This window comes from Aulonocara sp. 'chitande type north' Nkhata Bay, linkage group LG9 (genome assembly GCF_057382095.1).
Source record: "Aulonocara sp. 'chitande type north' Nkhata Bay isolate Kocher_YH1m ecotype deep benthic linkage group LG9, A_spYH_male_GT1.1, whole genome shotgun sequence".
NCBI lineage: Eukaryota > Metazoa > Chordata > Actinopteri > Cichliformes > Cichlidae > Aulonocara > Aulonocara sp. 'chitande type north' Nkhata Bay.
In genome coordinates, this window is record NC_141352.1 from 22,957,535 (window position 1) to 22,973,005 (window position 15,471).

The window sequence follows — 15,471 nt, forward strand, 5'->3', positions numbered from 1 at the left end:
TGCTCTATTTTCCCTCAAATTATCTTTTAAGCAGGAGAATAAAATGCAGCCTGTCAACTGTAAGGTGTTTAGTCTTTTACTGATGCTGGGTAATGTGAATCGTGTGCATATTAGGACAAAAATCAACCTCCGAAACGAGGCCGAATCACTGAATCGGGACGAATTAAATAGTGACTCCTTGGATAGGTAGGTGTAAGATGTCTCCGTGCAAACTGAAACCACGTAGATGCAAGAAGGCTTTAAATAAGGAGATAAAAGAGGTAACGGAGGCCGATTAAGAGAGAGGATGTTTATCGTGACGGGGTCTGGCTTGAGTCATGCCTTCAATCAGTACACAAGCCTGGCTGTCACAACCCGGCAACCTGACACTCTGCTGCTGAATAAAACATAGCGTCCTTTTATAAAGTTATGTCAGAAATGAACAAACTAAATGCACTGGCACAGATTCTCCCAGCTAGTTCAAACATGGGCTTCTCTGATCTGTAACCAGCGTGGAGATTAATATTCATTTAGGACTTTGCAGTTTAGTCGAATTATATTTTATTAAACATCACATCTAAAATGTGAAAAGGGCCAAAACTGATTTTTTTTTTAAAAGTTAGCATGCACTGATGTCTGACTGCCCAAATATTAATTAGTGCAGGACACAAAATGAGGTCAACCTTTAGATTCTGTTTTAGAGGTGTGGAGATTTATGATTTATTAGCTTTTCTGAGTGACGCTCTTTCTGATGTAACCATGACATTTACTTTTATAATTACTGGGGACCAGTATGCTTTTACACTGGTGGATTCTCATATTAAACGTGGCTAAAGGTTCAAATATTAAGGTCAGTGCAAGCCGACCTGCTGTAAACACTCGACACTTGGCTCTGTATGATGTCAAAGAGAGGATTCCCTTAATGTCGTCGTGTCAGGTGCAGAGCTCTGTCCTCCAGTGAGGGGCAAAGAAAGTTGGCTAAAATGGATCAGGTGGCCAAAGAAGGCGGCAGGCATGCTTCCAATTCTGTGATCATGTGAGATGAAAGAAAAAAAACATTACAGGACTCCTTCAAGGCTCTCTAATTGAAATTAGTTTTGTGTGGCAAGGTGTTTCAGTGGCTAGCACTACTGCCTCACAGCAAGATGGTTCCTGATTTGAGTCTGTGGCCTTCCTGTGTGGTTTGCATGTCCTCCCTCTGCCTCCATAGGTTTCCTCCAACAGTCCAGAGAAAATTAGGTTTAACTGGTGATCCTAAATTAGCCGCCATCGATGGGCAGAATCAGAGCTCTGAATGGTGCAGAGAAATGACACGTGGTGGAGTTTCTCACCGAACCAGAAGAAGTATAACTCAATAGAAAGGAAATAGATTTATTTGGAGTGACTGCATGAAGAGTCACTGCTGCTGAGTTTCTTTGAAATACATTTTCTGAACACCACAAGGCAACTTCAATTTAGTGGCATTATATTTAAAAGAAGACGGGCATCTCCACAACAGTTATCTCCAGATACCATAAATATCAAAACTGGACAGCTAGCAACAAAACAATTCAAGTAGTGCCAGAGGCCAGAGGAAAACAGATATTTGATTTTGTGGGGAGCAGTTATGAGACCCTCATGGCAGATAACTTATGCAATAACTTATGCTATATTGTGGCTGTAGCTTTGCCTGTGCATAATTAATACATTATTATGAACAAGGTGGTTTATTATACTGTAATACTAAGAAATCAATGGGCAGCCACCAAAAAGGCTTTACTGCACCTCAGCACTGATCATTGAACCTGCAGGCCTCTGCAGGTGGAATTCTTACATTATTCCCTCATTTTGCTTTGATGACTGTGCTGCCTAACACGTCGGTCAAATACAGTTTAAATCTGGGGATGTCCACAACACACTCATCAATCCATTCTGCTAGTTTTAAGGGTTAGTTTGCAGTGATCCTCACAGCAAATGAGAGCCAACAGGTCCCCTCATTGTTGACTGCTTTGGATTTTTACGTTTTGTGATATTTTTCTATGCAGTATAGCATAAACTGACTTTCTTATTAAACAGTGGTGTGTTTGTGGTTTGAAAAAAAAAAAGAGCTGAGACATGAGGAGCACCTCCAACGTCTTGCTTGTTGCTGTATCCCTACAACTGACTCTTCTGTGTTCAGCTGAAGACTAAAAGTAGCGGCAGTTAAATATAAAAGCATACACAATGACACAGCACGGCTGAAGGAAAATGTCGGCACTCCAACTGATGGTTTAGCCTTATTGGGCAGATTTAATAGGAATAAAATAAATGGAAGATGGTGACGGGGTAGTATGTTTATTCCTTTCTCTCTGAAATAGACTTTATATGCAATGCACCCTCTGACGTCTGCTTTACATAAACCCAGATTGCACAGGAAAAGTTACGTGTTTAAAAACAGGAAATATAATAATATAATAGGTGAGTTATCGTGTTTTCTGCCCTCTGCTACACCTGCATCTTTATTTTTTTCTGAAAACAGGAAATCAACCTATTCCCGACCTGTACAGTCTGTGTTGTTGAATTTCTGTGTCTGCAGTGATTACATGTACCTGCTTGTCTTTACACATACACTGTGCTGCACACTGAGCCAAATGGGTGTAATTTGTCATGACGGCTGTGTGTCCGGCGAATGGAGAGAGAGTGTGAGCAGGCAGAGAGCCTGGACTGGCCTCCACAAAGACACATAGAGGGGTATTAACAAGAGAAATTATTGAAAAGACCAGGGAAGTATCCTGAGCTTCACAGACATCCATTACTGAGTAGAAGCACTGAAAAGAAAATGAGAAAACGGAGTGCAAAGAGGGGAAAAAAGGGTGGAAAATGTGCACGAGTGGGCCCGATCGTGCACCTTTTCCTGTGTGTTTGATCATGCTAAGACGTGGACAAAAGCAAAAAGGTTAGACATGAAAAACTGAGCTGGAGCAGGGCACACAGAGAAGCATTTGTCATAGTCAGCGGCACCCGTTTACTCAGCATGCTTTTTTTCCCCTCCCACCCTCGTGCATGTTGGCTGTTTTCAGTCTGACATGATATTTTCTCGCAAGCAGAAAAACCCCCACAAAAGGAGTCAGACCACTTTCAGTGGCGATGATGAAAGAAGGAGTGAGGAGGCGAGTGCGGAGTTTGAACCTTCGCTGGTGAACTGAGGCTTTTTCTCCTTTCACGAGGAGGAGCCCGTTTATCACTCGCACCAACCTGTTGCCTTCGCTATCTATGTCACTCAGACGATCACCATCAAGAAAAGCACATGCTAATATCATGAAGACAAATAACGGCCCGGCTAAAACTACTGCGAGACTGTGCCCTCGTTTATTTGACTAATGGTGTCAACCTGTTTTCCATTATAAAAGCGCAGGGTGTACAGAGGCAGAGAGGGAGGGAGGGGCAATTTATGCAAGAAAACCTGCTGAATTAGGGCTCTTTTGAGTGCATAGGAAAACCGGTGACATTCGCTGAAGTCCTCCATTGAAGCCACGAGGGACATCAATAAATCATGTTGCAAAGCAGGCACCTGTGCGCTGATCCAAAGCAGGCTTTGTCCCACTACTCATTCACAATTAGATTGAGAGGCCAAAGCCTCTGACTCCGAATCTAAAGTTACACTGTGATAACCTAACATTTGCTCCTGAAGCTGAGGAATCCTGCCTTATGTTTTGAAGCCACTCATAAGCTAAGACTTCAGTCCCACGGAACAATAATCTTCAGGTGCAGTGCATCATGAATCTTTTGGCTTAATCAATCATACCGATGCACTTAGTGTACGGCATGCAGGCTATCAGTGCTTATGCACTAGCCTGGCTGCATGATCAATCCTAAAGGGGGGGTGGGGGCTACTCGCAGAGGAGGCTGGGATATTTATCTTTCTTTCCAGGGGTCACCTCCTGCTACGTGCGACGGAGAATGATGTGGCTATGACGTGTACGGCGACAATCTGCCTATGAAGCGGGTTCTGGAGGCAGGCTGGTTGTGCCGTATCATCAGTGGGCAGCTGCCAGTGCCACTATTCAAACTGGAGGCTCTACAGGAAGCCAAAAATAGGAGCTGCAAAATCATCCATCAATAAGACTCGTGAGTCGTGGTTCGTCAGGCTGTACTTCTGAAATCCTTCTGTTCTGTCATCTCCCTGCTCAGCAGCATAGCGGGGAGTAACAGAACAGTACGCAGGGAACAAAAAGCCTAGATTCAATGAGAACCTAGACCAAGGTCAGGTTTATAAAGAAAAAGAACTGCAGCGCAAAGTTGCATTAAGATAAAATACCTGACAAGATAAGAGATAAGATAAGATAGAACTTTATTAATCCCTCGGGTGGGTTCCTCTGGGAAATTTGACTTCCAAAAAAAAGCACAGCAACGACCGAAGTTACAGTTACAGAATTGTTATATATATATACACACACACACACACACACACACACACACACACACACACACACACACACACACACACACACACACACACACATATAAATACAGAGACAAATATAAATAAAATATACAAAGGGGATAAATAGAATAAATAGGAATAAAAAATAAAAATACAAGTGAATTGCACATTTCAAGTATTGAGTCTATTGCACTGTTGACTATTTACAAAAAGTATTGCACAAGGTATTGTACAGTGAGGTGAAGAGGCACTACAGCTTAGTTGTACATTTTCTGTCTATTTCTGCTCTGGGTGCTGTTAAAAATAACTGTATAAGCAGTCTGTCTGTTATCCAATAGAAAAATAATTTGGGTGTAAACTGAATCCTTAGTTAATCAGTTAGGATAACATCTATTGATACCAATACTATTTTAACTTCATTTCAACTTTTCTGTCAGAAAACATTTTCTGTCTCTAAACAAAGTACAAAAACAAACACCTGTGATGTGATTTGTGACTCTCAATGCTTTATTTAATACTTGAGAGGAAATAGATGAAAAATAAATATAAATATCAGCTATTTATATAAAATAACATCACGTCACAGACTATTTTAGCTCCAGACTGTGGTGGTTCTAAAATGTCTTATGTAGACAGTAGTTACCAAAATTATTAGATTAGAAAACTGTCAAAAACTTTGACAAAACTGAAAATAAGATTTTTATTTATTAGTCAAATAATGAAGTGAATTCATCTTTTTATACCCAAATATTGTGCTCAGTTAAAGTCAAAAATTAATCAAGCACAATATTTAACTAAATTTGTCTCTTCAGGAATGCAAGTAAATAACTCTAAGTTGACATCTTAATAAAAATAATAATAATTTGCTTAACTATACTATTTACAGTTATATATTTATATATTCATTTATTTATATTTTTCCATTAAAAGTATAATTTCCAAACCCTACCAACCCTACTTGTGGATTAACCATCACAGAAACATCAAAAATGATTTTGGTAATTACCAATACTGGTACTTTAGGGCAGCTGTGGCATAAACCTTACATTTTGTGCTGGTCTAATACGTTTGTTAAACTTTGTATTTTGATTTGTAAACCAATAATCTGTCTACATTTTCCTAGTTTCCAGCTTAGATAGCAGCTGTTTTACTTCAGAATTTCAAGAACTTGGTACATTTCAAAGGTTTTACTCCTTCATACACTGAACAAAAATATAAACGCAACACCTTTGTTACTGCTCCCATTCCCCATGGGATGGACGTAGAGACCTAAAATTCATTCCAGATACACAATATAACCATCCCTCCCAAACAGTGGTCACAAATCAGTCCAAATGTGTGGTAGTGGGCACATCTGCTATATTGAGATAATCCATCCCACCTCACAGGTGTGCCACATCAGGATGCTGATCTGACATCATGAGTAGTGCACAGGTGTACCTCAGACTGCCCACAACAAAAGGCCACCCTGGAATGTGCAGTTTTGTCTCACAGCAAAATGCCACAGATGCCACAAGCAATGAGGGAGCGTGCAATTGGCATGCTGACAGCAGGAATGTCAACCAGATCTGTCGCCCGTGCATTGAATGTTCATTTCTCAACCATAAGCCGTCTCCACAGGCGTTTCAGAGAATATGGCAGCACATCCAACCGGCCTCACAACCGCAGACCTCGTGTAACCACACCAGCCCAGGACCTCCACATCCAGCAGGTTCACCTCCAAGATCGTCTGAGACCAGCCACCCAGACAGCTGCTGGAACAATTGGTTTGCACAACCAAACAATTTCTGCACAAACGGTCAGAAACCGTCTCAGGGACGCTCAACTGCATGCCCGTCGTCCTCATCGGGGTCTTGACCTGACTCCAGCTCGTCGCCGTAACAGACTTGTGTGGGCAAATGCTCACATTCGATGGCGTCTGGCACGTTGGAGAGGTGTGCGCTTCACGGATGAATCATGGTTCACATTGTTCAGGGCAGTTGGCAGCTGAGTTGGCAGCTCCCAGTTCTTGCATGGCCAGCATACTCACCGGACATGTCACCCATTGAGCATGTTCGGGATGTGCTTGACCGGCGTATACGACAGCGTGTACCAGTTCCCACGAATATCCAACAACCTCGCACAGCCATTGAAGTGGAGTGGACCAACATTCCACAGGCCACAATTGACAATCTGATAGACTCCATGCGACGATGTGTTGCACTGCATGAGGCAAATGGTGGTCACACCAGATACTGACCGGTTCTGGGTCCCCAGACCCCCAATAGCGCAAAAAACTGCACATTCCAGGGTGGCCTTTTGTTGTGGGCAGTCTGAGGTACACCTGTGCACTACTCATGATGTCAGATCAGCATCCTGATGTGGCACACCTGTGAGGTGGGATGGATTATCTCAATATAGCAAATGTGCCCACTACCACACATTTGGACTGATTTGTGACCACTGTTTGGGAGGGATGGTTATATTGTGTATCTGGAATGAATTTTAGGTCTCTACGTCCATCCCATGGGGAATGGGAGCAGTAACAAAGGTGTTGCGTTTATATTTTTGTTGAGTGTAAAAACCTCTTCAGAGCTTTTTGGTGTCAATTAGAATAAAAAAGGTTGAGCTGACATGTTACATGTCGCTCCAACAGGCCGATGACACGTGCAGGTGCACAGTGCTGTGCACGTCTGAGGATTACCCTTTGATGGCTCTGTGATATACACAACTAGATCCAGTGCCAGTTTAGTGGATTTCATCCACCTCTCTCATTCCTGTCATTAATTAAAGACGGAAAACCATTTACTGTCACACCGACGGCCACTATAGGATCACCAGTTACACTGACAAGTATCTTTGGACAGGTTCAAAGATAGAGGCTTCCTCTGGAAGGCGACTGACGCACCACTGTGCTGCACAGCTATTTGTTATATTGGTTAATTTAACTACACTATTAAGGTTATTTAGTCTTCTCTGCTTTCTACCTTCTCTTAGTTTAGTCCAAGGTAAATGGACTGTAATTTATACAGCCCTCTTTTACTATCACTGTGAACCCAAAGCTCTTTTTACACTGCAAGCAGAATCCACACACACATTTCCAATCTTCACCCAGGTAAACATCAGAGGGTACTTAGGGTTTAATATCTTGTCCAAGGACTGTTTGACCTGAAGCCCCGCGGTGTTTCTGAGGTTCCTCCTTAAAAATGACAGGCCCAAAGTGAATCAACTGTTTCTCTGCGATTACAAGCTCTGTGTAAACTATATTGGTATCAAAATAAAGCTGACACTTGTGAGACTTCATCAGCAGTGCAAGCAGAGGCCATTCTGTCAAACTAACTGAGGATAAAACACAGAAAAGTATAAAGGAGTTTTTCCTGGCTTGGTCTTTTATAGCATATAGCTCTCTTGAAAATTTGATGCAGTAGATCCTTTGGGGTTCAACAGGTTAATACAGAATTTGGGAGCTGGGGATTGAACTGTCAACCTTCCTAATAGTAGGCAACCTATTCTAAACTCTAAGCCATCATAACTGACAAGTTTTTGGGTGGAGGTGGGAGCTCTGTGATTGGAACAAATAGAATTACTTGCACTATTGCACACTATCCACACATCTGTTAACCTATTTTTATTTACAAAAACAAACAAAGAAACAAAAAAAACAACAACTTCAGAGCAATTTCAGATTCTAAAGTCGACTTCCACAGTTGATTGTGCATAATTAGACTAGACTAGATTAGACTACATAATTAGTCTTGATTAGACTTTATTGAAAAAGTGGTAAATGGGCTAGTTCTTTGCTGAATAACGCTTCTCTACTCTACTTGAACAATTTAAAGCACTTTATATAACATGCCTCACAAGCACTTTTTTCTGTCATCCACACATTCATACTCTGATGAATGCATCGGAAAGCAGCACAGGGTTCAGTATCTTGCCCAAGGATAATTAGGCATGGAGAGCCCGGAGCACTCTGGGACAGAACAGCAAACTTTCCAATTAGTAGATGGCCTGTTCCACCTCAGGAACAACAGGCTAAACCACAGGGAAAGTCACAAAAAGTGACGATAAAAGAGTATTGGTACCAATTTTTGGTACTTTTACCTGCTTGTGAACAATTCCCTTGGAATCACAAGTTCTTTACAATCAAGCTGAACAAGCAGCAAAAAGAGAGCCGTTGTTTTTTGTATTCAAATGTTTTTTTTAATACATGTAAATGAAGTAAGTTTATTACAACCTCCGTGTCCTAAAGAGTGACTAAAGGTTGAGATCTATCTTTCTTTATAAGAGGTGCGGCAAAGGTTTTTTAAAAGTGTTGTTAGTCAGAAATAATGCCCGTGCTGCATTAACAACCATAAATCCACAAGCAGATTATTTCTTTGTGATCTCACTGAATAAAATCATTAACCAAAATGTCTGATATGCAAATGTACAAGAACGAAAGGGAATTACTGTATGTCCACTATGTCTCGTAGTCTAATGGGATAAACATGCCAAACCGCTGGTTTAGAAGCTCCAAATCACTAAACCACAGCCCATAATTAAAGATGTCCTCCTCACCGCCCAGCCGACCCTCCGTGGATCATATTTAGCCTCATTTATGCTAATAAAAACCACTCCACGGTAGCAGACAGCCCTCTGTGGGATTCCCCTTCAATCCTCTGGGGCAAACGAAGATGGCTTTATCTGCAGCTCTCATCAGAATACCAATGAGCCCATATCACACCACGCCAGCACACACACAGCACGGCTCGTCTCCCCCAGTATAAAATCAGTCCATATCTCAACTTTTGAGGAATAAAAGCGGACAGAGCCGAATCAAAGTAATCATAAAGCTTAAGAGAAGTTTTGTTAAAGGTAGTCCAAGCCTTTAATTTAAAGCTTTGACGTGCTGTCACAGAACCACAGAAACAGATCGGATCCATCAGCTTCAGGCGGACAAAACCCTTTATCAGCCGAGAGCTGTCTGACTAACTGCTGCTAAGATTTGATTATCTCGCCTGGACAGCGAGCCATCAGCCCCGACTGACTTCAGTGGTCCCACTGCACTTCTGTAACAGTTTCTAGTAGGCCTGCTGTGGTACTACTTCAATGTGTGCCACTACAGCTGCTACCATTGGTTACTGTACCTATGATACCACCAATATCTGCTTTAATATAGTTGGTAATAATAAAAAACAAATAAAAAATAATAAAATAGAGTCTAAAACTATGAAGAAGTTTCACACCCCAGCTCCTCTGTGATTACTTCTTTTGAATTTGACCAAGTGGCCGCCTCTGAAGTTTAATAAGTTGGAGTTAAAAAGTGCCCGAAAGCTCCAGAATTGAGAATATATTCACAGAAATGTTGTAAGAAAAGTAAAGATCATTCCCAAAAGTGTGCTTACATTATATTAATAGAAGACAATAAGCATAAAAAAGCTGTGATGAGTATTGCTAAAGCATATAGTTAGGTCTGGATCAGGTGACCCTGAATCTTCCCTTAGTTATGCAGCAATAGGTGTTTGCTGCTGGGGGATTCCCATGATGCACTGAGTATTTCTTCTTTAGTCACCTTTCTCACTCACTATGTGTTAATAGACCTCTCTGCTGCATCACACTTCTTATTCATCTCTGTCTCTCTTCCACAGCATGTCTTTCCTCCTGTCTTCCTTCTCTCGCCCCAACCAGTCGCAGCAGATGGCCCCGCCCCTCCCTGAGCCTGGTTTTGCCAGAGGTTTCTTCCTGTTAAAAGGGAGTTTTTCCTTCCCACTGTCGCCAAAGTGCTTGCTCATAGGGGGTCATATGATTGTTGGGTTTTTCTCTGTATGTATTATTGTAGGGTGCACCTTACAATAGAAAGCTCCTTGAGGCAACTGTTGTTGTGATTTGGCGCAGTATAAATACAATTTAAATAAATTTGAACTGAATTAAATCTTTGTAAATCTTGAATTTCTCATAAATGACTGGACTCGTGTTGTGATTCTACCATATGACAAAATGCCTTCACAAATCATGGTTTAGTCGAGAATTGGCATCCATCAAAAAGTGAAAAGCAAGCAAAAACATCAAATAACAAACAAACCAATGAAAAGAGGTTCGTTAGCGCATTTAGAAGTCATGGAAGTTCACCAGAGGCTTCAAACCACATGCAATAACCAGCAGGAAATCACTTGGATCAAATAAAATACAATTATTTCCATAATCCCAGTGAGAGATGACATCCCTAATATAGCCATCTCACACGCACAGCTCCGAGTGTAAGTACAGATGCTCCACCCACCAGCTTTGTTTATGAGGGGCAGCCAATCAGAAGTAAGTTGGCTATAAAAGGATGAACTGTGAATTATGCAAAGCGCTGATAGTGGAGTAGCCCAAGAATAACAAAGTCGAGCTGGAAATCAACATAATAAGGCCCCTCGGAGACAAGCTTAAGATCAAAATCGATCTGAAGTCTGTTTCATAAATGAGTGGAGCGGCTCAGCAGACAGATGAAATTGGGGTTGTACTGGGAACCAGATTGCAATCAGTGAAACGGAGTACAAGGAGGTATTTTAGAAAAACAAACCGCCACAGTATATAAAATTCCAAAGGAGAAAAAATGCTGATATACTCACTAAATGCTAATATCCTTTTACTGCATCTATTTGCCCCTAATAATGCTGCAGTCCACCTCCTGCTGCCGTTACACCTCCTTCTTCCCTTTAATATGTATGGTACTTCTATTCAGAGTTGCACTGAGACGTTTTCAAAATGTTTTTTTGTTCTGCAGCCCTCCTTTGTATCCGCAAGATACTTACTTTCACACAAAGGCAAAAAAAAAAGGCACATGCCATGAGAGGAATCATGTGCCTAAAGCTGCTCAGTTAATCAGGAAAGCCACTCATTTTAGAATTAACATTTCTGTGACTCACAATAGAAGCTCAAACTTAGTATGAGCATTGAATTAGCTTGTCAGTTTGAATCTGTGTGAAAGGGCCTTTCAACTGTACTGCTGGGAAGCCGTTTTTATTGCTACAACTGCTAATCTCGCTCGTGACTTGGAAAACAAGAAAAATCCCAATATTCTTCATTTTGGAACGACATATGCATGCGTATAAATAAAGTGGCATCCTTACAGTAGCACAAAGAGCCTAATTCCTTTGGTTTGCTTCTGGGTGTGTCTCAGCAGATAGATGAGGCACATCCTCTGGGACCTGTGGGACAGTCCCGGAGAAGGCTTCGATATGGGCAGGGCGGTGGAGAGGCGGAACAGGGAGGTCTGCAGATGTGGGCTCAGAGATAAGCGGCAAAGCTTGGGTAACAGGATAATGGCTTCCTGTTTGAATTTGAATTGTTTGTCAGCTTATAGCAGCTTTGAACGGGGACGTGTTTATCTGAAAATCTGGTGGAGAGAGAATGCGAAAACAAGAACAACAAAGGGTCCTTTTGCTGTTTACTGGGATAATGATTTAGCTTCGTCGAGTGTGACAGCAGCACCGCACCTGACAGGAAGACGTGAGATTAAACAGGAAGTTGTCTGGAATCTGGGCGGAGCGCTGAGCAGCAAATCTGCAATTACACAGAGTCACAGACGCTGACAGCGTCTTCGAGAGAATTTTGGCATATTCACTTTGATAGTGGCTTTATAAAGATGACAAAGTATCCAACAGCACGTTTCAAAAATACAAGACAAGAAGAAGTCAGATGGGAAGATTTCTCAAGCCCTGTGTACTCATTTACACATTGCACCAACTGGCCTTTTCAAATTTTTATTTATTCTAGCTTTGGAGGCAAAAACTCAATTTTCTAAAACAAATTGTGACACTCACTGTCCCGTTATAATATGGGATTATCTGTCCCAGTTCTTCTCTATCTGAAGCATCCCTGTTCATGCCTGCAGCCTTGAGATGTTAAGGCACATCTGTCTCTAGCAGATGGCTCATCCAGAGAGAGAAATGAGAAACAGATACAGGTGGGTCTCTCGTCTCTGCACACTTGATTGGGGAAACTAATGGAAAAGTTATGCGCCCGAGGAAATTCAGGACTGGACTCGATCTCCAACTGAATGCATGACAGCAAACTGAGCTTTAGATTTACCAGGACAAATTCAAAAATAAAATCCACACAAACCTAGACGACAACTTCAACTCAAACTTCTGCAGGGTGACCTCCCTCCACCTCTGCACCAGCTTAAAGCACTCAGCTCACAGTGGTCTAGTCCAAGTTTATCACTTCTGAGGGATTGAGACAGACTTGTCAGACAGCCTTGGGCTCCAGCGCCCTGAGGTGGAGCTTGGGGGTGAATACCAGATATCATCAGCCCTTTCAGCTAACAGTCCTGGAGCCTGGTGGGTTTCAGTGTGACCAACATGTTCCATATTCATGTGACATTCTGCGGCGGTAGCCTGCCAGAACTTTGTACATCGGGCCTTGATTCTATCCTGTGAATTTAAAACAGCACGGACCTAAACTGACAATAACGGGGGGTCCAGCACTGTATGTACAGCATCTGATGTCCACAAACAGGGGATCCCTGACGGAATGGCCTTCAGCTATAGAGGAATTTATATAAATAATTTTCTTTTCTTTTAGAAGATAAGTTGCCAAGAGATGCAAGACTTAAAGTTAGAGAAATTATGAAAACACTGGAATAATTTACTGGCAAACGATGAAGAAAGCTGCCTTCTGGTAATTACCACATTACAACAGCTAACATCTGGAAAACTTAGATTTTCTCTGAACACTCCAATATAACCAATTTGGGAATAGCAGCATAGATATAAACTGTATATCAAAGATGGACGTAGCCCCCTTGACATTAACTGTTGGTTAGTGAATTCGAGTTTTAAGGATTTTTATTTTGTAAATTCGCATTTGCTAAATTGTCCATAAGTCCACATTTGGATGATAGGGTGAAGTGGTGGTGAGGTTATCAGCTAACACCAGACTCCAGACTATATAGGGGGATTACACAGAAATGAATACATGTTAATTAGTGGACTGGACTGCTTCTTGTATAATGCTTCCACTCTTACTGAGCATGCAAAGTGCTTTTGGACTATGAACCAAACTCAGCTGCTCACACATATACAGACATCAAGCATTTGCATAAATTGCCAACCAACAACTCAGGATTGAGTATCTCGCTCAAGGATGCTTCGACATGCAGACCAGAGAAGTCTGAGAGTGACCTGATTTTTGTATGCTACTTGGTGGTAGGATATAAATATTCAAAATGATATTTTGAATGCTATTTTAATTAAAAAGGTTCCAAAAGCAAAAATATAGTGAAGAAGTCAAATTCAGTCACTTGAGCGGTGATGTGACTGAGCAGAGAGCTAGTGGCTATACCCCTCTGTACTTAATAGAGGCTGTAAAGCTTTGATACACTTTCAATAAATTAGTCTTTTTGTGAACATTCAATGTCCATTGAAAATGTTAACATTGGGAGTCTATAGGGAGAGCCTCTAGTGCCCACTCAAGCAAGTGCAGCTTTAAAATGGCTTAATTTTTCAGTCCTCTAGGTTAATGCTTGACTCTAAACCATTTTTTGCTTTCATTTTATCTTCACCTCTATGTTTCTATGTTAATGCTCCATATAAATCAAGCATGATAAAGCTGCAAATAAATAACCGGAATGTTTTAGAACAATTTAAAAAAATGGTCGCTTTCTTCAAAACCAACCAATCTTTCTGTTTTGCATGTGAAACGTCGACTGGCTTGCTGGGCCTCCCTTTTAACCCCCCACAGGCTTTACTCACTCAGCAGCTGGCAGCGCAGGACCTGTAGGCTTGTCTTCATGGTATCATGTGATCCGGCTCCTCCTCCACAGTGCTCATGGTTCTCTGAGAGAAACACAGCAAAAAGAAAGCAAGGTGAGATGAAACTCAGGGCTTGGATATCAACTCGCATTTAAATGATCGTTAAACGCCAGTGTGATAAACCGTGACTATGTATGGAACGCTTTTAGCAGAACAGACAGGGGAAAGGACGAGATCGCAGACAACATCGTCCAGCTTAACCTTGACAGCTTAATCCTTGTAATGACTGCCACCCAGCAGTTACACCTGTGAGAGCAAATGAATTACATATTTCACAAATCCAGGTAGGACTGCAGTGGTGGTCAGCCTCAATGGTCGGGCTGCAAATCAGCATTGGCATCCTGCAGGCTGTGCTGGTCAGTAAAACCAATTATGGGGCATTAAACATTGACCAGTGAGCCTTGTTCTGAGACAGCCACTGCGTGTGTGTCAGCGAGACCAGTACCCAAGGGCGCTCTTTAGGAGAATGACTCACTGATGGCCTTCTGCTAAATAAAAGGCCATATATACACACACATATCTCTATTCACCCCCGGAGGAGTGTGCGTGTGTTCATGTTTGCCTCCTTTTGTGGATATGCCCCCTCCAGGTTTAGGGCTCTGATTGCGGGCAACCTGTGCTTCTGTGGGAGACGTGTGAGATAAGAGGGACAGATAACAAAAGCACACTTTATTTCCCATAAATGTAGTCCCACTCAGAGAAATGAAAAGAGACAACACATTACATCTGAGTCATCCAGTTTATCGCTGTCACTGGAGAACATTTTAATGCTTGTAAACTAGTAGAGACCATAAATCTGAATGCAACCTTAAGCAATTTTATAATTTATTAAAAAGACTGTTAAGTAACAGGTAAGGAAGCAACAGATACATAAAATAACAGATACATAGATGGATGTTTTTTGTAATATATTATATGACATTCAAATATTTAAATTGCATTACAGCTGTGTTGCTAGAAGGATGCTTATATTGATTGACAGCCGGGTGCTGCTAGCTGTCTGCTAGGCTAGCAAACAGCTAGCAGGTGTAATATCTTAACTGTGTTTGTTGGTGTCATTTTGAGTCTTTTTAATGCAATTATCTGACAAATAGCATGGTTTACCTTGCAGTCACTGTTGCTAACAGACTGTTTAAGAAGTCTGTGCTTCAGTTTTATTTGATTATTGTATTAACTAGCGTCAGTTAGCAGATGTGATGCACCTGTATAGATGGACACAGCTTGCTAACCAAGCCTGCTAGTGTTAGCTAAACATTAGCAGGAACAACATTTACAGAAACAATCCTAAACAAGAGAAATCAATGGCTGGAGCAGTATGGCTAAAGTTTT

At 41.6% G+C, this 15,471-nt stretch overlaps 1 protein-coding gene across 3 annotated transcripts in view; it reads right to left on the bottom strand.

Moving 5' to 3' along the window:
• Nucleotides 1-15,471, bottom strand: part of tmem108 (transmembrane protein 108) — a 58,460-nt gene that overhangs the window by 11,695 nt on the left and 31,294 nt on the right. For all 3 annotated transcript variants that reach the window (XM_086306587.1, XM_086306588.1, XM_086306589.1), the window contains exon 2: nt 14,083-14,166. In XM_086306587.1, the coding sequence (XP_086162713.1) occupies nt 14,083-14,122 (40 nt within the window). In that variant the 5' untranslated portion in view covers nt 14,123-14,166. The remainder of the gene's footprint in view (nt 1-14,082; nt 14,167-15,471) is intronic.